General features: G+C 29.2%; 1 protein-coding gene across 2 annotated transcripts; it reads left to right on the top strand.

Annotated features, from left to right (window-relative positions):
* Positions 1-4,247: 4,247 nt before the first annotated feature.
* Positions 4,248-13,564, top strand: DWF4 (Cytochrome P450 superfamily protein). Of its 2 annotated transcripts, XM_028216939.2 has the most exons (8): positions 4,248-4,647; positions 4,977-5,301; positions 5,685-5,837; positions 7,358-7,609; positions 8,698-8,790; positions 8,899-8,977; positions 9,202-9,308; positions 13,145-13,564. In XM_028216939.2, the coding sequence occupies exons 1-8, from the start codon at positions 4,445-4,447 to the stop codon at positions 13,409-13,411; spliced, it is 1,479 nt and encodes a 492-aa protein (XP_028072740.2). In that variant the 5' UTR covers positions 4,248-4,444; the 3' UTR covers positions 13,412-13,564. The 2 variants fall into 2 exon arrangements, with proteins under 2 accessions (XP_028072740.2, XP_082723331.1); XM_082867205.1 differs by lacking the exon at positions 5,685-5,837 and having other exon boundaries at positions 4,290-4,647.
* Positions 13,565-25,086: the final 11,522 nt, after the last annotated feature.

Genomic DNA, 25,086 nt, shown 5'->3' with positions numbered 1-25,086 from the left:
TTGGTCCCTAGGGACCATATTTTGTGCCTGTTGAACCACTACTGGAGGAACAAACACATGATTTAATAGACAACCTTGTGCCTGGGGTCCTCTTGATCTATAGGGTGGTATGTTTAGGACTGGTTGTCCCTATGGTGCTGGCTGCTGTTGAGGGTATGGATGACTTCTTTGAGCATGTCTTGCAAAAGGACTTGCGAAAGGTGCTGGAACAGGTGTTGTGTCTCTTCCAGTTGCAGGAAAACCTTCCAACCCCTCGGGTATAAATTCGAATAAAGGGTTAGTGAGCCCCCTCGTGCCAGGTATGGCTTCGAACATGGGATTTGGAACCATCCTTACACCATTTTCTTGTACTGGGCCAGATCCACCAATTTCCATGGCTTCACTGTAAAGTAATGAAGCATTTTGATTTGCCATAGGCCTCGAAAGAGGCTCATACCAAGACTGAGGTGGTGGTCTTTCATGGTTTTGGTTACTAGTTTGACCATTAGTATGCCCATTACTCTGCATAGGATGTTTATCTCTAGCCAATCTTTGTTGAGGGGCATTTGAATTTTCCTCTATATGCCTTGCATTGGTTGGTTGGTGGGTATTCATTCGATCCAAAAAGGATGTTACCCACCTTTCCATTGTGTTTATTAACTGCTATCCCATGGCATCTACTAGGCCACCCCATGGATTCATTGGCTAAGTAGATGAAACAGTGGATGGTCTAATTCCTTGGCCTCGTCCAATATTATGAACATATGGTACTTGTTCCGAAGTGCTGGTCTGTTCGACCATAGGTTCTGATAAAATGGGTGTTTCCACAGGATGTGTTATCACATTATCCTCTGGATTTGATATTTCTACCTCTCCTTCCACACCTCCTTCCAAGCGTTCATTTTCTTCTTGTCTCCTACGTCTAGCCATTTCAATTAGTCCCACTAGGCGTGCCAAAAATATATGTTGGCTTTTTTGGCTTTCGAAGGTTATTACAGTAATTTTGAGCGTGCCAGCAAGGATCAATCAGTTCTTACAGAAATTTAATTGCCAACCAATTATCAGACGATTGTGTTTTAGTTCTTCAGCCTCAATGAAGAGGACTTTTACTGGTGGCTTTACTTAGGAGGAATAAACTGACAATGATTAAATGAAGAACAATTGCAGTATTTCATTAAGTAAAACGAAAGATTTACAATGATCCAATTCAGCCTCGTAAAGGTTTACAGCAACAATTTACTTGAAATTACTCCTATGAACGAAGTGCAGTGCAGGAATTTTAAAGTACAGAAATACAAAGAACAGGAAATGTAAAACTGGAAAGGAAATAAAGTAGAACAAAACTGGTTTTTTGGATCTGAGTCTAGGGCTTTTTCTGGGGCCTTCTCTGCTATTTATATTTCTCAAGGAGAACTATCGAACTGCACTTCTAACCGTCGAACTGCTCCTCCATGATCGCTGATCATGTTGCCTTATAGTTACCTCCACTATGCCAATACCTGCAGTTAGGCTTCCCTCCTGATTTTTGAATTTAAATGTGAGCAATCGTTGAAGCCACATCACTTTGCATCTTTTTGCTGATCCAATACTACGCAGATCTTATGAAAAATCAATATTAACTGCCACGTGTACGATCACGATCGAAGGTTTGAGTTGTCTTCCCATATTACCCTCAACCTGCCACGTGTCGAAGTGTAATTAACTTATACAAAATATGTAACCAACAGTGGATAAGATTGTTATTAGATTCCATGAATGCACAAAATATGCATTGAAATCTACAAAATAAATAAATTAATTAATTAAATTTATTAACATTTTTTAATATATGTATTCGCAACTCATTAAAGTATCATTAATAACAAGCAAAGAGAGAACATGTCCCACCGTCCAATCACCAATGAGTGAAGAGAAAAAAAATCCAATTATTTATTTGGTCCTGTCCTCTACTCGGGTCGGGTCCCACTACCCATTTGCTCTGTTAGCCTAATACCACACGAAATTAGGTATTCTCAAAATATTATGATTATTATATTTAATATTATCAATAAATAAAAAATTGTAATTTACAAAAAAAAAAAAATTATCTCTTATTTCTCTAATGAAATGTGAGTTAACATACTCCAAGCTTAGATAACAAAATATAATATAAAAAAATTCACAAAAAAAATTTAAGACTAAAATCATGTGTAAATTTTGAAAATTATATTTATCGTTGATAAAAATATAATTTAATTAAAATAATTATCGCTATCTAATTAATGTGAATTTTTTAAAAAATAAAATAATTAATAAATTTTATACATAAAATCATTTAAATCTTCAAAATAAAATTTGTAATGAATATTTACACACTTTAACCGCGCACTTCAGTTCAATCTCAAAGATGGGGAGTGTGAGAAGAAACGGAGGCAATGGTGGTTTTCACCTCCTAACTTCGTCCATACGGTTCGTACGTAATATGTTACGGTACGATGTGACCAATCACAACAATACACTTCTTGCGACCAATCTGCTTCCGTTGTGATGTAAGTACTATGGATAAGTTCTACGCATATTCATACAAGAATTAAAATATATATATATATATATATTGCTAAATGTGATTGAAATATTTTTAAAAAATTAGTGAAATATCTCCCTAATTTTGTGTAATACAAAAGGTCAAATAAATATATTTTTTAATGTTCCTTGATGAAATTTTTTCTGATCATATTAGAGAAATTTCTCTATGTTAGGGCCGAAATTTCTTTGAGTCAGCTGAAATTTCTCTGAGTCAAATTTTTTCTGTGAAAATGTTAAGGGATTTTAACTATTATGAAAATATTATATGTTCTTTATCGTATAAAATCTATCTTAAAAAAAAATCCTCAAATATTTTAATTTTATCAATATTTCTAATGTGATTTTTCATATCGCATAATAAATTTTAGAAAAAATTATATTAAAAAAAATTTAGAATTTGAGTCTTGTAAAAAATTAAATTATAAAATTTTAATTTTATCAATTTAAATTATAATATTTTAGTTTTTTTTAATAAATTAGAATTTAAATTGATAAAATTAATAATTCATGATTTATTTTGTTACAAGGGTTTTCTTTTGTAATTTTTCTTAAATTTTATTATTTAAGGATGGGAGGGTACTGATGGGCCTCCATAAGTTTATCATAAAGCTAATCTGAACTCATTCTATGGAGCTTTTCTGCATTCTGGTGTAGGTTGCTTCTTTCTTTTTTTTTAATAATTTTTTTGAGGGTACTCTCCAGCTGGTGATTGGATGATCACAACTTGAGTTATATTTGTCAAGTTAAGTTTGAGTAGACAAATTCAAGTTATAATTTAAGTTTGGACAGTCTTCAATAACTCCCAACACAATATGAATTGAGCTTAAATAACCTTTTAACCCAATCAAATCCATCCGGATCACACCCTTACCATTAAGTGGAATAATTAAGGAAACCTGAATTATAAATCTAATTTTAAATTTTGGAACAACAGTCCTATGGTCTATTCTTTTGAGACCAAAATAATAAAACAATTTGAAAAGACCTTAGTCCCTCTACTTATATATCTATTTGTTCACTATCCACCTATCTCTTCAAGTGTTATTTATTGATTTATTTATTTATTCACGCGTCATCCTTCAATTTATCTATGTATCATCTATATGTCCACATAATTTTTCTATCTATTCATATCAGCACCACCACTAGTTGCCATCACCAGCGATTTTTTTTGACCATTTTTCTGGCACTGGCAACTTCTTTGGTGTCGATGGCCAGCTAGCAGTGAACTAGCAAGTAAAATTGAAAAAAAAAAAAAAAAAAAAACTTTAACATAATAGTTTGTCTTTTCCACCAAACAATTTCATTAATCATATCTTTATCTTCATTAAAGATCAATCATTGGATTAAATGTCACATCCTCATAAAAATTGATTTATCAACAATTATCTCAAAAATTAATTAATATGTTTAACTTCTTTGTGTATAATTTAAATAGTAAGACAATAATTTATTAAGCATTCATCCAATCACATTCTAGACTGGATCTATCCAAGAACTTTTTCATTTTGGTGATGTTATTGGTTGTATGGGGAGATGATAAAAAAATAAAATCAAATAAAATCAAAAAAAGAGAAGCATGTTACCCTATCAACCTTTTTAGAGCTTTTCAGAGAATGAAAGATTATTTTACTGAACCGAAAGACTTTCAAAAAATAAATCAAGTTTGATAGTTTATATTATGGCAAGACGACAAGCAAAGAAGCCTATATAAGCACAGGTTATTAGCTGAAAAGCTTTCCATTAAGTTTTCTTTTCCTTTCTTCCAAACACACCAAACATTTTTGTCAAATGCACAACTTCTCAAAAGAGGGATATCTGATTTCAGTTTCTGCTTAGTCCTTACCACAACTAAGCATCTAGAGAGAGAGAGAGAGAGAGAGAGAGAGAATCAGTTTCCATGTCTGACTTAGAATTTTTTCTCATTCTCCTTCCACCAATCTTAGCTCTATTTTTTATCTTCAATGTCTTTAAGACAAAGCAAAACACTCTTAATCTTCCACCAGGCAACATGGGTTGGCCTTTTATTGGTGAAACCATAGGCTATTTGAAGCCTTACTCAGCTACCACAATTGGAGAATTCATGGAGCAGCACATATCAAGGTATCAAAATTTCAAATAACAATATCATATGCATATCTATATCGATGATACAGTCATATTTAAGTCAATATCTAGCAGGATTGGCAGATATATCACTAAATATCGATATCAGAATACATATCAGTTGATGTTTAAGTCCTGACATAATTTTTGAACTGAGCAAAGTATCAAACTTATGAATACTTGCAAGTTTGGGAAAATTTACAAGTCCTGAGTAGTATCAATTGACATATCAATGAATATCAATATCATAATACATATCAACTGATAATTAAAACCTGATATATTTTTTAACTGAGCTATAAATCAAAGTTTTGAATATTTTGTAGGTTTGGGAAAATTTACAAGTCCCATTTGTTCGGAGAGCCAACGATCGTCTCTGCAGATGCTGGATTGAATAAATTCATATTGCAAAATGAAGGGAGGTTGTTTGAGTGTAGCTACCCAAGAAGCATTGGAGGAATCCTTGGAAAATGGTCAATGTTGGTTTTGGTTGGAGACATGCATAGAGATATGAGGATAATCTCTCTCAACTTCTTGAGCAATGCTAGGCTCAAGACACATCTGTTGCCTGAGGTTGAGAAGCAAACCTTGCTTGTACTAAGCTCTTGGGAGGACAATTCTGCATTTTGTGCTCAAGATGAAGCAAAGAAGGTATACATCTCTCAAAAATAATATTCTATTTTATTATATAATGTTTTTAAATTTCTAAAAACGCCCAAAAGAGCAGTTTCATAAAAGCAAATAGAATCAATTTTTTTTTTTTTTTTTTTGGAGTTTGTGTGGAAAAAAAAAAAAAAAAAAAAAAAAAAAAAAAAAAAGCACTTTTGATTGCCTTGATTGTAAATTTCATAACATATATGATGTTTTCAAATTGCTTCCCCTTCTAGGTCATGGATTTTATTTTATTTTATTTTGTATATTTTTTTATGATTTTTTACTGTGTACTGCGTCATATTAAATATGGGTGTGTGTACATATACATATATATGTTATATGTGGTACAAATGCTTTAAATTATTGAGAAGTATCTGCAGTTTACTTTCAATTTAATGGCCAAACATATCATGAGCCTGGATCCTGGAAAGCAAGAGACAGAAGAGCTGAAGAAAGAGTACATTACTTTCATGAAAGGAGTTGTATCTCCTCCTTTGAACTTGCCTGGAACACCATACAGAAAAGCCTTGAAGGTAACTCATGATACGAGATTTGATCCGTTAGATCTTAATGTCCTTAAAATTTTTGTCACTCTATTTTAAGTATATTCTCAATCACACAATATAGCGAAAATCTTGAAATAGAAAGACGATCATATAATTGAGAGTATATTTGAGATAGAGATTTCGACATAAAATATCTCTTGTCGAGATTTAACTACCTGAGTACTATTTGATTGAGAAACATAAAAGGAGGAAATAGGTGGTGGTTAGATAGAAAATCCCGTGGGTATTACATGTTTTTTGTCTACTTATGTTCTACGTTTGGTTACTTCGAATATAACATCTTTGCATATCTTATCTAAAAGAATAAATATCTAATACCAGTCCATAGTATTGCATATCTATACTATTGAATATATGTTCCTCTTTCATCCAACAATAAAAAATAATTATTGTTCTTTTATCTCACAGTATATCTTATCTTAACCAAACATAATAAAAAAGACCCCACTATATATATAATTTATCTCATATATAAATATCCCTAAATATTACATATTCACCTCAACTTCTTTTATCTAGGGATGATCATGGATCCGTCTAACCCGCTCAACCAGACTAAACCGACCTAACTCGATTGATTTTGGATGGATGCGTGTCTTTCGGCAAGCGAATGCAGATGAAGTATTTCAAAATTTACAGATATGATTCAGATGGTGGATCAACCATCCCTGCACTCGCATGAACCCGATCTGCTGGTAGATGAATTTGAAAAACAAAAAAAGCTGCTACCAAGTAACAACATAGAATAGAAATAATAAAATATATATTTTTGTAAAAATGAAAAATAATACTTTAAAAATATGCATGCGCGGTGTCATGGACTATTATAAACAAATCATACATTTTTTTTTTTCATATTACTAAATATTGGAAATTGTAAAAGTTATGAATTATAATTTTAAAAAATGTCCAAAATTTGTAAAATTCAAACTGCCAACTAACCACATCCATCCGTCAACCTGCATGGCCCGTTCAATCTGCATCTACCAAACTGATCGCATCCATCCGTCAATCCGCACGGCCCCGCTCAATCTGCATCCACCAAACTGATAGACGGACACAGATTAATTTTTTCAATCCACCGAATTGCAGACAGATGGTAGATAGGATACCACCTAACCTAACCCAATTCACGACCACCCCTACTTTTATCTAATTTAGACAATAAAACAGGGGCCAAATGAAAATATAAAGTTAGGCATATTCATCCTATATAAGAGTTGATTACATTTTGTTACACTCAATTATCATTAAACATCATTTTACTCACTTCTAATTTTAAAATCATATAAAATTTGATTTTCTTCAATCCTTCCAGATATACTCGTATGGTTTTTATAGTAAAAGAGTTTAAATATATGATATTTTGACAAGTAAAGTAATATTCAATAATAGTTGACAGGTAAATTAATGCACGTAAAGTAATCAATTCTTCCAGATTTATATTCTTTCTTTTTTTTCTTTTCTTTTTTTTTTTTTATTAACAGTCTCGATCAACAATCCTTAAATTCATAGAGGAAAAAATGGAAGAGAGGATGGAGAAGATGGGAGAAAAAACAGAGAATTTGGAGGATGATGATCTTTTGGGATGGGCATTGAAGCATTCAAACCTTTCAAAGGAGCAAATTTTGGACTTGGTACTGAGCTTGCTGTTTGCAGGCCATGAGACTTCTTCTGTTTCCATAGCTTTAGCCATATATTTCTTGCAAGACTCTCCCAATGTTGTTCAACAGTTGACCGTAAGTAAACCATACATACACCACTAAAGCTTTCTCAATCTCTATGAAAAATGCAAAATGATTGAGGCCTCAAATTTTTTGGCTCAAATTTGCCTCGAATTTGCTTTTTTTTTTTTTTTTTTTTTTTTTTTTTTTTGCTGGGTTGATGCTTTGCTTATTATTATTATTATTATTTTTATTTATTTTTTTCTGCAATGATTTAGCCCAGAAAAAACAAACAAAAAAAAAAAAAAAAAAAAATTGCATTTCGAGGCAATTTCGCGCCTCAGTCTCGAGGCCTCAATCACGGCTCATGAAAAATATACTATACATAAACTACTTTTTATCATATTTTCTAATAACTTATTGGTTAGACACAAAAGACTTATGTAAGTAGGTGAGTTTGGGCATCGTTTATCTTTTAATTTTTTATTTAATTTTTTATAAAAAGACGTATAAAAAAATAGAAAGATTATATTATAAAAATAATCAATAAACCAATACATTACTGATTTGGTTTGTTTCCAAACTCACACTTATTAATGTAAGTCCCATATCTTTGTGTTTGACAACAAAAAAAAAAAAATTGGGTCACGAGAGAAGATTGGATCATGCAATTAGGTCCGGGTCTATTTGGATAATTCATTTTACTCATTTTTTAAGACTCTATGTGCAGATTATTCATTGAAAAAATCAAACTAATTCAATAATTGCAGACATATGATTTTATCATATTTATCTTCAAAAAAATTAATGGTTTATTTTTAAAATTACACTTGTCTATTTTTTAAAAAATAAATAAAATAAAATTGTATGACCATGATTATTAGATTAGTTTGATTTTTTTTTTCCCCCATAAATGATATGCATAAGGACCAAAAAAGTGAATAAAAATAATTTTTAAAGTGGTGTTGGCCACCACAAAGATTTAACAACACGGTCCAGTCTTCTTCCCAACTTGAGAGAAGTTATATCTATTTATGTGCATTATTATCCTAATTTTATTTATTTATTTGTGTTTTACGAAAGTTGTTTTAAATTTGGAAAGTATGATTAATTTACTTTAATTGATCATCATGTTTTTTTTTTTTTTTGAACTTTAAATTCAGGAAGAGCACATGGAAATTGTCAAAGCCAAGAAACAAGCAGGAGAGACAGAATTGAATTGGGATGACTACAAAAAGATGGAATTCACTCAATGCGTAAGCTCACTTTAATAATTTCAATTGTGGGTTTTTTTAAATTTTAATTTTGTAATTTACATTGTTAATTTAATATTGTTATAATTATATGTATAAATGTTTTTGAAGGTTATTAACGAGACTCTAAGGTTCGGTAATGTTGTGAGGTTTCTTCACAGAAAGGCTATCAAAGATGTTCAGTATAAAGGTAAGTGACATAAGTGTATACAATTCAATTTTTTTATTTTTTTTATTTTTTTATTATTATTATTTTTTTTTTAATATGCATCGAATGAGATCACTAAATCGGCCACGATTTTCACTTTATGTAAAAAAAATTATGTCTTATTCAATGATCAAAATGGAATTTGACCCACTCTAATTTTATTTTATTTTTTAATGTGTGGTTATTATTTATTATATCATATAAAGGGTATGACATTCCAAATGGGTGGAAAGTGCTTCCGGTCGTTTCAGCCGTGCATTTGGATCCTTCACATTTTGACCAACCTTATCATTTCGATCCGTGGAGATGGCAGGTCTGTTACTTAATTATTTTATTTTTATTTTTATTTTTATTTTTATTTATGATAATTTTTATGAGAAATGACAGTAACAAAAAATTTCAAGATTTGACCATTAAAAAAAAAATTCTAAATTTTTAATTTTGTCAATTTAAATATTAAATTTTTGATTTGTTTTTAATTTAAATTATTTTTCTATTTCCATTAAATAAATTCGACGAAAAAATAGGTTTAAAATATTAATTTGATGATTTAAAATTCTCATTTCATTGATTATAAAACAATAAATTTCATCATTTTCATACAATTTTTTTTTTTTCTTTATGGAAAAATTCTCCTCCTAAATTACTCACAGTGATATGGCATATTATATGTTGATTTTTTAGTATATTACAAACACAACGAAAATCCAACTTACTTGACATGCCATCATGAATTATAAATTTTAAATTATGGTCTCATCATTCCTCACCTATTTAAGTTATATAATAAATAAATGGCACATCAATAAGTAAAATAATTTGCAAAATTTATTAATTCATATAGCATTGGTAGTTCAATCAATAATGTTAAAATCACAAAATTTAAATTAAAAAAATTATAATGGGTCTATTTGGTGCAATTTATTATAAATTAAAAATTAATATTTAAAAAGCAGAAGTTAAAAACACATTTTTTCCAAATTTCAGATAATCAAATTTTTTTACAGTAATTATAATTTAGTTAAGTTATTTATATTTAATAAACTATAGGAATAAACTGCACCAAATAAACTATTAAAATAAATAAATTATAAATAGCTCAAATAAATTATACCTAACACCTAAATATATATTATTTAATAATTTCATATTTTATATGTTTGGTCAATACATTAGAATATCCAAAAATTATTACAAAAATTTGGGGCATGTTTGATTTGTCTCTCAAAACATGTTTTTGGAAAAAATTCTAAAAATATGTTTGATTAAAAAAAATTTAAATAACTTTTTCTCTCTACTACACATCAATCAATCATTTTTTCTCTCTCATCTTTCATTTTCAACCACTTTTTCTCTCATACCTATCTATGTAACTACAAAAAAATATCAAATTATCCCAAGTTTCAAAACTATTTTCCAAATAAACAACTAAATAAATTTTTAAATTTTCTAAACTCTTTTTAAAAATTATTTTTAAAATAATATTTCAAAACACAAATCAAACAAAGCCTTGATTCCTATTAGTCTACAACATTACTGTGCACATAATGATTATCAGGTTAAAACCCCTAATGATTACGAATCCAACGAAGTAATCAAAGAGAAGTTATCCGGTAATTTTCGAATATTGCTCAACATAATTTATTCTGTGATACTTTTCTTTTGTTCGAAAAAATTAATATAAAAATGATATTATTATACTATTTTAATCAATAAAAGTTATATCGGAGCATCATATAAAAGGTTTATTTGGCATAACATTTTCGGCTAAAATAATTATATAAGATAAAATAGACTATTTTAATTAAATAGAATAAAATGTCACATCTAACCTATAATCATTTCATTTTTCCTCTTACAAAAGTAAAAAAAATCTATTCCAAACGAAAAATTTTAATCTTAAATTAAAATAATTAAAAAGTCAAAAAACCAATTCACGAACTCAAAATAATTTCGGGATTGTACCATAGTTTTGGTAGAATTACTATTTAGGAGTGATTTTGAAATATTATTATATATTTATAATATTTATCATTTTTTTAATTCTTTTTTGGGCAAATTACATATACACCCCTCCAGGTTTGGTTAAATTACAGATACCCCCCTGAGGTTTCGGAAATTACATCCCGCCCCCTGAGGTTTGTATTTTCATAACAATTTACCCCCTGAGGTTTATATTTCATAACAAATTACCCCCTAATTTCTTATGCAAATATAGCATTCAGGGGGGAATTCGTAATTTCTCAAACCTCAGGGGGGTATCTGTAATTTTGTCAAACCTGGAGGGGTGTATATGTAATTTGCCCATATTTTTTCTCAATACCGCTGTGAAGACCATTGGGTAGGTCGCATCAAGGGATAAGGTGATAAAATTCTAGTGTATTGCATGTATAAACTCCACCGAAGTTGTAGGCCTTATGATGAACCGTAAATGATCATTGATCGTGATCAGATGTTGCGCACCGTACGTATTAAGGTCCCACAATATGGATGTTGATGATGTAGTCGATCAGTCGCCCACGTGCGTGTGTGCGATGGTGGGTTGGGGTCGCATGGAGATGATTAAAGCCCCCATGTGCGTGTGGGGCTCTCAAGTGCACGTGCATGTGCACGAGTGCTTTTCGTGGTGGGTCAGCTGCATGATGCTGGTCCAAGTCCATCTCAGTACGGCATTCTTTTTTATTTTATTTTTCTTCTTTTCTAAAAGTGGCATTAGTGCAAGAACCCTTTCTAAAATCTTTATGAAATGTTTATTATTTTTGTTTTCTTTTAAATTTTTTTAAAAAGAATTTTAAGTTGTTATGTTGAAAGCAATTAAGAAAGAAAATAAAAATTCTAGAGAAAATTTGAGTAAGCAATTTAAAACATTTCGAATTTAAAATATTATATTTGACAAGTTTATAAATTTTTTTTTAATTCTTACACAAATTTTAGATAACAAATATTATGTGTATATACAAGTTCCACATAAGAAACAAAAAAAAAAAAAAAAATCATATAGTAATAGAGGTGCTAAACCGACAACTTTAGACAAGTCAAACTAAATTATGTAATAAAACAATCAACTTAAACTCGTCCATATAATTAACAAATTTAAACGTATAATGTTAAATTATGTATATGTTGAACAAATCAAGTGAGATGGCGTGGTGGTCATGAAGTGGCGGGGAGGTGGTGGTGCGATGGAGTAGGGTGGTGATAGATGTAGGGTATGTGGTGGTACTTATTTAAACAAGTGCTCATCTCTAACCCTTTTAAATTTATTTATGAACTTAAACGAATTTCAAATTGGGGTAACCAGGCAGGTTGATGGTTGAGTTCGAGTTAAATTTACTATCTCTAACTAATATATAGTGGGTGTTTGGGAAGTGGCTATTTTTTAAATTTTTTGGCTTTTTAGCTATTTTATTAGGCTATTTTAGTTTTTGTGTTTGTGAATATGGGATGAATTTTTATTTGAGTTGTTGTATTGAAAAATGTGTTTGAAATGATATTAGAGGTTGAAATGACAAATTTGTCCCTAATTCCACTTTTTTCAAAATTGGTGTAAAGGGGCAAAAGTGTCATTTACTACCGGTGGGACAACCTGCCAAGCGACAGTGGTAAGCTGTCAGTGCCACTAACTGTAGGCTGGCTGTCGAGTTACATTTTTTTTTTTTTTTTAATATAAATCAATGATTCAGCTACAGTAAAAGCTAAATGATTTTTTTCAAACTTGAGGCTAAAATAGCTTACCCCACAACTTCCCATATTCCTCCATAGTAGCCTTCATCCAATTTTCATACAGTTTTTGTAACAACTAGCTTTGTAGAGTTAAAACACATACTCATCCCAAGATTGTACACTTACGTTCACAGCCACCCCTAAACTCATAAACCAAGCAATTAGAAAAAGAGCAAATCTTAAATAGAACCTGACTCAGAAATTTTCCAAAGGTTTGACCTAATGGATGAGGCATTAGATTTGGAAATTTTTCAGGTTTGACTTACCTATTTCAGTTAATTCAAGATACCCTACATAAAATAAAATTTTTAAAAAAAAAATTTGAATGCAAAACTTCTTGATTGTCCATTTTGTTCTATTTTTCTCTATACTTTTTTTTTTCTTTTTAAATTAAGCTTGGTTTATTTGTTCCTCTTGTTGCTACAGAATATTCGTGGATCATCATCATCATGTTCTTCTTCATGGTTGGCCACGTCAACAATGAGTAATAATACATTCATGCCCTTTGGGGGAGGACCACGGCTCTGTGCCGGCTCCGAATTAGCCAAGCTAGAGATGGCTGTATTCATTCACCATCTAGTCCTCAACTTCAGCTGGAAGCTAGCCGATACAGACCAAGCTCTTGCTTTCCCATTTGTCGATTTTCCCAAAGGCCTCCCCATCAGAGTCCATCGCCACACATTCATCATCTAGAAACCAACATCCCTATGCATGTGATGTGGATAAAATTTTAAAAAAATAAAAAATAAAATGGTAAATTATTATTTTTTTAGTATTTAATTTTTAATTTGTATTAATTGTATCTATAAATTTTACACATTAATTTAATTCAGTCTCATTTCTCAACTTTTGGTTAAAGATTAATAGACGAAGAATGCTTATGTCGGCCACCGTACATCATACATTTGAAGGGAATTGGGAAAATTTTATCTCATTTCACAACCTAGAAGAATTGCGATGCAATCTCTCTCAAATATTCAAAAATCTTGTTTGGTTTGGTTATCGTAATTAACCTTTCAATAAAAAATATTTGTTATTTTCATATGATTTTATCTAGTTTGGGATAGAAATATTATTTGAAAATTCATAAATATCTTTTTATATTTATTTTTCTCTTTCTAAGAATTTAAATAAATACAGAAAAAAAACAAGTTTTGAAAATGAAACCATATAATACTACGATTTACTGTATTAAAATCGAAAAATGACTAAGAGCCAAATACATAGCGTGTTTGACTTGGCTCTTTTACGGATACTATTTAGCATAAATAAACAAGTTAAAATGTCTTTCATTCCTTTCAATACTTGATGTGAGGTTGATATTGACATTTTCAATTATTTTTACAACGACAGTTAGAGATGAGATTACAATGGATTAATGCGTGAAGTTGAAGGATACATTTGATAAAAATTAGATATTAATTAAGGACCAAAATGCACATTTTACCATTTGTATAATTTTTCCAAAATTTTTTAAAAAAATAATTGGAAAGGGACCTCCATCTAATCCTCAACTCAACCTCACATGTGCATGCATGCAGGTTTGATATATAGGAACAGAAAGGAACAAATGCCTACTTGTAGTCTACCACATTGAAAGATTAGTTGTTTTTTTTGGATTTTTCCAACAGCAATAGAGAGTGGCTAGTGAGAGTTCATTTGTCTTTGTTTATTATTATCTCTATATAGATCACATGAACAGATTGAGGGAAAGACAAGGAATTCATGAAGAACAAAGATACTATTAGGACCACAATTCAATTTTTGTCAAGCCCTCTCTTTAATATTTGTCTCTCCTCTCCTTTGGCCCTTCAATAAGGTTTTGGCAGTGATTATTCATTTTTATGTGATATGATTTTGATTTTCAGACATATTGTAATTCAAGTTTTCATGATTATTGTTTTCTACGAATTGCAAATTTGTATGGGACTTATAAATTTAAAATCTAAATATTATCTATAACGGCTATTGATAGAGCCACGTTGGGTTCAGCAGGGACATGTGCTCCTTCTCAATTTATTTATTTATTTATTTTGGTTGAAAATTATACTTGACTTCTAAATGAAAACTTGTTTTTTCAATTTGCTCCTTTGAAGTTTCAAGTGTGCTTCCTAAATCTTTATGCTTCCTCTTTTCTTTCTTTCTTTTCTTTTCTTTTCTTTTCAATGAAATTTTTGTCACTTTAAATGTTTCATTTTGCTAAAATATTTTTTTAAGTTTTTATAATTATTTTCCTTTTTTCTCTCATTTCTTTTGATGCACCTCACTATCTCTCTCTCTTTCTTTTCTTTTTTTTCTTTCTTTTTTTTTTTTTTTTGTATGTACATGCAATTTCGTTGTCAATTTTATGGAAGTATCCCTACAACATATAAAAATTTAGGAATCAAATTTTTTTGTCCACAAAAATAAAAATTTTGTTAAAAAAAATATTTAAAAACTAATTTCTATTATCACGAGGTTAGTCACTAAAAATGATCTCACAAGTTAAAAAAAGGACCTCTAACGACACAATTTTGAAAATGTGACTAATAAATGTACTTTTGGAGACAAGAAAATTTGGTTATTTTTTAAGACAAAAATTTTGGCCCCTAAGGCCCCGTTTGTTTTCAAAGGTAGAAGGAAGGGGATTCATAGTGAGGAGATTAAGTAAAATTGTATTTGTTTTGATGATAGTTATTAGTGTAGGGATTGTTAAATTATTTTTATATAAACTATATATAAAATAATAAAACCAATAAAAAATACAAAAACATTAAATATTAGTGTTCAAAAAAAAAATGCCCAACATGTAAAAAAAATTTAAAAAATAAAAAAATTTCAGAAAAAAATAAAAATAATAAAACAATGATTTTTACCAACAAAAAATATAAATAAATTAAACATTAATGTTCAAAAAAATGCCCAACATGTAAAAAATAAAAAATAAATAAATAAATTTTTAGTTCGGGGGACTATTTTTCTAATACCACCTCCACCTCCACCTCCTCCATCTCAATCTCATTTCCAAGGCCCAACCTAATTCCCTTCTCCATCTCAATCTCTTCTCCAAATCTACAAACAAACACAATATTAAATAGATCCCACTTTTATCATAATCTCATCCCTCCCTTTATACCCTAAAACAAACGAGCCTACATGATAGTGATTCATTACTAAATGTCCAATTTCAACTCTAAAAATATAACAATCACAGTTTTGGCAACTAAAATATTTCGTCTAAAAAGTGATTTGATCTAAAATCCTAATTTTGATGATCATCATGCTAAGGGGGATGACTCCCCTCCATACTTGAATACTCTGTACTCTATTTTATGGGCTCCACAGCGATTATTCGAACAATTTGAACTCGTAGACTTAGTAATAAAAATGAGTTGCGTAAAAAAATAATTTTATCAAATATTGTTAGATGCACGAACAAATAACATTTTATTTTTTTAAATGGACAATAGTTATGAGTTAAAATTTAAATCATTTATTTTATTAAACAAATCGCGATTTATCCATCACACCAAGGATCCTTTAGAGTGTTTTTTTCCTAAAGTTTTCTAAAGTGGTGTATTGTGTGGTTGAGATTTAATGCTGAAAAATTGATGTGACTTGTCATTAAATTTCAACCACACAATGCACCACTTTAAAAAACTTTAGAAAAAAAAAACTCTAGAGGATCCTTGCTCTTATTCATCTACTCATTGATATCCGATAAAGTTGACTTTTTGCACAGATAGTCTTCACTGTGTAATTTATGAAATAAATTATTCAGATTATTATTGTGGAACTAGAATGAGACTTACAAAATAAATTATATAAAGAAATATGGAGGATAATGTATGGAGATGAGTCTTTTCCTAATATTCAAAATCTAAAACAAAAAATTCAATTAAATTAAAAAACAAAAAATAAGCAGTTAACTTGATACGACCCTAACATGTAATTTTGATGTCACATTAATTATTAGTCATTCTGTCATCAAATAAAAATCGGATTTAACTGAATCGTGATAAATTTTGTTGAAACATAAACTTAATATTATTTCTTGAAATCAAAATTCTAATTCCGTCAACTGTTGTTCATCAAACTCTGTTTCAGATAAGATAGTAAATTGATATTTACGCACACGTTGACATGTAATCACTCATGACGTTTTTCCAAGACCACAAAGGTCCAAAAGGATGAACCCTATCTTCCTATGGCATTGTTGAAACAAAAATATTTGAAAGTTCTAAATCAAGAGCTCTAAAAGAATTCAGTGGAGGTTATCAGTTATGTGATGTTTTGGTCTTCTTCTTTTTTTTTTTCTTTTTTCTTTTTTTTCTTATTATTACATAAATAGAACTCAATTTAAAATTTTATTTTTAGAGCTCTCTTGAAATCTCATGGTTGGGACTCATAAACATTTGGGGTCCATTCGTATCTAAGTAACTATTACCATAGGGAATAGACCCTATTTCATTTTTTTATTTTTTATTTATTTTTGGGCCTAACTCTTTTGGAATTAGTCAAGGCTTGCTTGGCAACTTGTTAGAACCATATCTTCGCTAGATTTTTTGGCCCAACTTTAATACTAACTATTTTCCGTCCACTTCAATTATATCCCTTTCCTCTCCATTGATTTTCTTCTCCCTTCTTGGATAATTTTTGGCATTGCAGTGGCATTCTAGTTATTCTCACTGCTTGCAATTTTAAGGCTCAAAAAAATAATTCAGATTTTTTGCTAAAATCAAAATGAGGGTTTTTATATAAACTTCATGGGTATTTTATTTTCACATACCAAATCCCCTCAGTCCACATACATAATGAACTTCTTGTCAGTACACACATAAAAAAATCTCAATACACGTCTCTTTATTCGGATAATACCTTCATCTTCAATTTGGTTTTTCTTCCGTCTACCCACCACTCGTTCAACATCGTTGTTGCTACTCTTAACCCTTCATCGCCACCAATGTTGCCACCACTTCCAATTCATCTTCTTCCATTCTAGACCACTGCAGTCAACCTCGAAAGTGGGTGATTTCCAGGGAGGGGATTGTGAGAAAGTGTCAATATAGAAGGGGATGGTAGAGGAGAGAGATGGTCATGACAATGAAGATGGTTGTGGTATTTTAGAATTAGGGTTTGTATATATACAAGAAGATAAAAGTATTATGGTATTTTTATTCGAAGACAAACAATTAATAAAAACAATCATTAAATATTTGAACTAAGAAAAATTGGTGTCAAAATAGAATTACCCAAATTTCCTCTTTTTGAACACCTATATAGATTTATACATATATATATATATATATGTAGATTCACCCATCTTATTTTGTTACGGGATGTGCTTATTTTATGGCTTACTTTCATCTTTAGTGAACTTTTTTTTAAAATTTTCAAGAAAAATTAAGTTTTTAAATTCAGCTCAACAAGATGAACTGAAAAATTATAATTTTTTTAAAAAAATTCAAAAAAAATCCATAAAATACAAAAATAAGCAATCTTTTTTTTTTTACTTATTTTTGGCTTTTTCAATTTTTTTTTAAATTTTGTCAAAAAAAAAATATTTTCTAGTCGTCTCGACAAGATAGACCCAAAAAGTATAAAAAAGTATAATTTTTATAGTCTTTGGCCTCTTTTGGGGGCACAAAAGAGGCCAAAGACTATAAAAATCATCCCCTACATGATATTATTTTCCAAATCAAATTAAGTGGCAATTAATTAAGTTTTATGCTTTGTGTTTTTTTTTTTTAATTTTTTTTTTTCTCCTGTAGGATTGTGGTTTGTTAAGATCTTCAATTTACCGAGAGAGAGGGGGAAAAAGTAAAAATCTTATGTAAAAATTTTGATAAATTTAAAATTCAAATACATATATCATTATCAAGTTATCTAACAATAATATTTGCATGTACCTTTCCTAACATGGGCATCCTATGGTAAGAACTTTTTTTTTATCAGGCTACGGTAAGAACTTTGTCATTACCGCCTTCTCTCCAAGTTCGAATATTTCACAAACAAAAGACTATAGACATTGGCCGGTTTAGAACAATTTATTATAAATTAAAAGTTGATGATAAAAAATTAAAAATAAAAATATGCCAAACTTTTTTGATAATTAATCTTTTTTAGGTGAATTATACTAATGGTCCTTATAGTTTGGAGGTTGTGTTACTTTGATCTTCAACTTTTTAATTGTGACACATTTGATCCTGAATTTTGAATCTTACTCCAAATAAGGACAATTAAAGATACCATTGTTTAATTTCAAGTGCAAAATTGTCAATTTAATAAAATATAAATTAATTTGATAAAAATAAATGTCAAAAAATATTTTTAAATTTTTAAAAATTATTTCTACCCACTAAAGATAAAATTGTATAAAATTGATAAATCTTTTAGATAGTTATTTATTTTACCAAATTAATTTTTATTATATGTTTGGATGATGATTATGTAATGGATGATTATTTGTATTTTCATTAAATTAATTTCTATTTTTTCAAAAGTCAAATATGGCGACAACTTTGATAACATTATTAAACCAATCCATTAAATCAAAAAAACCAAAACTAAAAACATTTCATATATTAATTATATCGATTACATATTAAAAGTCTAACAACTACCCATTACATGATCATCATCCAAACGCATAATAAAAAATAATTTGATAAAATAAATAAATAAATAAATTTTTAAAAGATTTATCAATTTTACATAATTTTATCTTTGGTGGGTAGAAATTATTTTTAAAAATTCAAAAATATTTTTTTGACATATATTTTTGTTAAATTAGTTTATATTTTATCAAATTGACCAAATTTGCCCTTGAAATTGAGCAATGTTATTTTTAATTGTCCTTATTTAAAATAAAATTTAAAATTTAAGTTCAAATGTGTCACAATTAAAAAGTCAGGGACCAAAGTGACACGAGTCCCAAACTATAAAGATTGTTTGTATAATTCGCCCATCGTTTTTAGTTTATTTAAATTATTTTTGCGTAATAAGTTACATGCCTCGTTTAGAAGTTAACTATTTTAGTAGGTTATTTTAATTTTTGACTATTTTAGTAGATTAAAATTTTTTGCATTTGGAAAGATGATTAGATTTTTTTTTTGTAATTAGATGTGATGTTTGTGAGAGATAAGTGAAATGATTATGAGTTTGATGTGACATTTTATCTTATTGACTATTTCAACATATTTTATTTTTTTGTATATTTTAACCTTAAAAAAAACCATAAACCTACTTTCCAAATAGAGCCATAAGCAAAAATTGTACTAAACAATATGACACAAACTATTTAAAAAAATAATATATATTTTTTTGGAGTCAAGATTATAAGATGTTAGTTTGTTAATAAAATTGAATTACAACTAAAAGATTCGCTGCTACTCCATCAACTCAAGCTCTTGATTTTCCCATCACCACACCTTAAGGTGTGACAATAAGACCACTAGGCCAAATTCAAGGTCTTTCTTAAGGAAAAAAATAAATAAATAAATAAATAAGTAAAAAAAGTCTAGTCTAGAAAAGTAAAAAAATTTGATATAATTTTTTTTTAAAAAAGCGACTTTTCTTGGGTGGCCAAAAGAGGGCAAAAGACAATAAAAATCATCCCCAACATGATATTATTTTACAGATCAAATTTAGTGACAATTAATTAAGTTTTATGCTTTGTGCTGCTTCTTCTTCTTCTTCTTTTTTCTCCTATAGGCTTATGGTTTGTTAAGATCTTCAATTTACGGAGAGAGAGGAGAAAAAAGTAAAAATCTTGTATAAAACTTTTGATAAATTTATCAACTTATCTAACAATAATATTTGCATGTACCTTTCCTAACATGGGCATCCTATAGCAAGAACTTTGTCATGACCGTCTGCTCTCCAAGTTCGGATATTTCACAAACAAAAGATTAGACATTCGCCCGTTTAGTAAAATTTATTATAAATTAAAAGTTGATAATTAAAAATAAAAAATAAAAAATAAAAATATCCCAAACTTCTAGATAATTAATCTTTTTTAGTTTATTTAAATTATTTTTGCCTAATAAGTAACAGGTCTTGTTTGGAAAGTTGATTATTTTAGTAGGATATTTTAGTTTTTAACTATTTTAGTAAGCTAAAATTTTTATTTTTGGGAAGATGATTGGATTTTTTTGTAATTAAATGTGATGTTTGTGAAAAAAAATATAAAATGATTATGAGTTTAATGTGACATTTTGTCTTATTGACTATTTTACCATATTTTGTCTTTTTGTGGATTTTAACCTAAAAAAAACCATAAACCTACTTTCCAAACAGGGCCATAAGCAAAACCTGTACTACACAATCTGACTCAAACTCTTTAAAAAAATAATATTTTTATTTTTTTGAGTTAAGATTATAAAATGTTAATTTGTTAGTAAATTACAACTAAAAAATTCGCCGTCAACTCAAGCTCTTAATTTTCCCATCACCACACCATAAGGTGTGACAATAAGACCACTATGCCAAATTCAAGGTTTTTTTGGGAAAAATAAAAATAAAAATCAGTACACTTGTATTGTATTGGTCCTTTAAGCCGTGCGTTTAGGTTAAGGGGTTGTTTGAAAAGCATTAAATTAGCATATTTTTTTACTTTTAATGAAAAAATATGAAATATGAAATATGAATTGAATTTGAAATAATGCGGTAGAAAAGTGATGCGACCCAACTAAAATAATTGTAAGCCAAATAAGATAAACCAAAACCAAATCAAAGTAAGATTCATTTCCATAAGGGATCCGAACGGTTTTTTTTACGTGTTGGCTGTTGGCTGTCGGCTACCTAACACACAACCTTCCTCATTTACCCGGACTTGGGACCGGCAGAGTTGTAAGCCAAATAAGATAATATGCTAAACTAACTTGTGCTATTTTAGCACATGTCAAACAAAAAGCGTAAAGTTTTGGATTTTGGTATTGTACCAATAGTATCCACGTGTAATGTGGTCATTTGATTGAGCATTAAGAAAACAATATAAATTTAAATATTTTATTCAAAAATATTAATAATTCAAATTCATTTTATATATGAATTTACAATATATATTTTTAATCTTCACCACATATACTAATTTTTGTCACAAAATTGGAATGAAAGTTTGGATCCCTAATTTTAATCTTAAGAAAATCAGAGTATGATTTCTAAGCATAAATCCAGCTTCAAAATTAAGGTTGGAAGTTGGATTACATTTAGCAACGATAAGTGATAATATATAAAGAGATAATGTATAGAAAATAACGTGATTGCATTAAAACTTATTATTTTAAAATAAAGTGTCAATTAAATTGATATTAATTATAAAGATGTCACTACCATTAACGGCAGAATCATAAAATTAAATTAGAGAGGATACTTATTAATTACAATATCGAAATTTTTTACAAAAAATATTTCACGCAAGTTTTTCCGATTGATTTCGAGAAATATCAAAAAAATAATATTATTTATAACTAGTGTATCATGAACAATATAAAAATATGGATATAAATCTTAAAATAAATTATAATGTAAATTACAAATATACCCTCTAAGGTTTGATTAAAATACGAATCGCCCCCTGCGGTTTTGGAAATTACATTTCATCTCCTGAGGTTTTTAATTTCATAACAAATCGCCCCTTTTATTAATGAATCATCAAGTCAATTAATAGTTTTTAATGATACTAGAAATATATTTTAATTAATAATTTAGGTAATTTTATTATTGTATAGAAGAGTAATTATGAATTTCATTTTTTTAATTAATTCTGTTAAATAAAAAATACTAACAATGAAGTATTTGTAATTTTTCAAACCACAGGGGACAATTTGTATCTTAAGCAAATCTCATGAGGTGTATTTGTAATTTACCCCAAATTATATAATGATAAATTATTTTTTTATACAAAATTTGATTAAAAATTTAATATAATGGTAGTTCCACGTCATTATTAGTATTTGATATCATCAACTAATAGTAAATAAACACAAAGAGAGTGAACCTCCAATGTCAAATGTAACTAACAATCCAATAAATTTCATATATTTATAGTAAGATTACTTATACTTACATGTTAATAATAATGACATCAACGTTACATTGAAAAATTTTCATAAAATTTTTATAGATAATATGGTTTATAATAGTATCTTCATTTTCAATCAAAACAATCATTATTATTCTTATAATTTTTAAAATGTCATTAACATTTCGTTCTAATAATATTTTTATAATTTTTTTTATTTAAAATATTTTCTTTATATTTACAAAAAAAAAAAAAAAAAAAAAAAACCAAAAATTCAGGAGGGCAGGTGAACCCCTGGTCCCTAATTTCCTCCACCACTGACTACCATTGCAATGACTTTTTACAATATACCATTGAAAATATATGAAGCTACTTACAATTCAATTTGACTTATAATTTTAAATATACTCCTATCAGGTAATAAGTGTGGACTTTTTTTTCCATATTGATATATTCCGGTATATCAGTAAAAATATAAATTAGATGCCCATGGGCCAATTCTTAATAAATATTTGTTCATAATCTATTCACAATTTAGTTTACTGTCGATTCAGTTTATTCCATTACTATAAATTTCTTTTTGCAATGGACGATTTTTAAAGACTCGTAATGCATCACCCAATTCTTATGCTCAATACTCTATAAATTCGTCTAACGATACTATTGCTATTTAAAATCTTGATCTAACTATACATATTTTTAAGCCTAATATGATTAACCATAACCTACTAATCACTCAATCAAACTCTAATTACAATTACATTTTGCAATAAGACTTATCACTCATTAAAATACTATTTACCATAGAATAAATTACCCCAAAAAAAAAAAATTTAAATCACCCTTTTATACCATATCCATTGCAGGCTTGTTGAAGATGGAAAGCATCCAAAATGGATGTAGGAGTTCAACAGAATGTGTGCACGTGGACGACAAGTGGGTTGATAAGGACTTCACAAAAAACACTTGATCTATCACAAAAAGCTAATTAAATGACGGTGAGGCAAATTTTGTTTTGATTCCTTGGGAATCCTATGATATATATCCCTCGAAAGATATTATATACGTATATTTTTAGGTAAATTATTTACACTTTTTTTAAATTTACTTAAATTACAAATTTTCTTATGAGGTTTCAGAAATTACATCCCACCATCCGAGATTTATATTCGCGTAACAATTTAACCTATACCGTTAATTAAACGTTAAGAATGATTAGCTGACATCATCAAAATATAAATTGATGGACTATATTGCCTCTGTTGAAATCCCTTTTGTCATGACTCAAACCCGCCCCTATAAATTTAACGTCATAACCGACCAGTAATCTGAGATTACCAAAGGCCTTCCTGTACAATCATAAACAATCAAGGCTAACGGAAGCAATAGACAAAACACCAATAGTCCAATGAGCTGTGCATCTATATGATTAAATATGTACATGCAAAAACGTTAATTTACCCACATACATTACATAACGTATAACATAATATCTTATGCAAAACATATGCATGGGTCAAAAGTGTACGACATGATCAAAAGATTAACAACGGCCTTCCAGGCTTAGCCCCAACTCGAAGGCACACGAAACAACTAGATAAGCTTCAAAACGGTGGCTCGACTAAAGACCCCTCCTAGGCGTGTCCTTCAGAACGCTCACCTATACATATACATAAAAACAGTGAGCTAAAACCCAGTGAATAACATTAATATAAAGAGGTTAGTAAACAAATTCCAAATCATATCATGTATAGAAAACTAATCATACATATCTATCATATCAGTCTCATAACAGAACATAATAATGGTACATCCAAAGGAACATATCACATATCGTCTTCAGATTAGAGTAATCGGTTCCGGATACCGATTAAACACATAACACCACAATGACGTGGCTAACGAGATCTTGTAATCACATGTATGTCATGGACCTGCACTAATGTGTCGTCCCCCATGACTTGGGACTATCCTTGGATATCACACTAGATTTGCAAACTGGATATTCATTCACAAAGTCAAAATCACATTTCAGAAACATATCATATCAAATAGCATTTCGTATAACATTTCAAGTACAGTGCATATCAACATATTTTTACAGAAATGTTACTCACAATGGGCTTCCAAAACGGGTTGTATGGTCTCCGAGTCTTGACCTACAAACACGAACATTCATAGCACAATTTCTCAATACACAGTCAAATCATTAGCTGATTCTTAACCTTATTCGGTTATCCGATACTTGTTCACTAAATTATTTCCATGCTTATGAGATGCATATGGATGTATATGTCATGTGAAAACCATGTAAAAGAAGGCCCGGAAGTTAGAAAACGGAAAGAAAACAAAATTAGAATATCTG

This window comes from Camellia sinensis, chromosome 4, assembly GCF_055761805.1.
Source record: "Camellia sinensis isolate YWXY chromosome 4, ASM5576180v1, whole genome shotgun sequence".
NCBI lineage: Eukaryota > Viridiplantae > Streptophyta > Magnoliopsida > Ericales > Theaceae > Camellia > Camellia sinensis.
This window is presented reverse-complemented; position numbering and strand designations above follow the sequence as displayed.

Coding starts and splice junctions, on each gene's coding strand:
- DWF4 (XM_028216939.2), top strand. CDS start 4,445: ATGTCTGACTTAGAATTTTTTCTCATTCTCCTTCCACCAATCTTAGCT. Junction 7,610..8,697: donor ATGTTGTTCAACAGTTGACC/GTAAGTAAACCA, acceptor CTTTAAATTCAG/GAAGAGCACATGGAAATTGT. Junction 9,309..13,144: donor TCGATCCGTGGAGATGGCAG/GTCTGTTACTTA, acceptor TTGTTGCTACAG/AATATTCGTGGATCATCATC.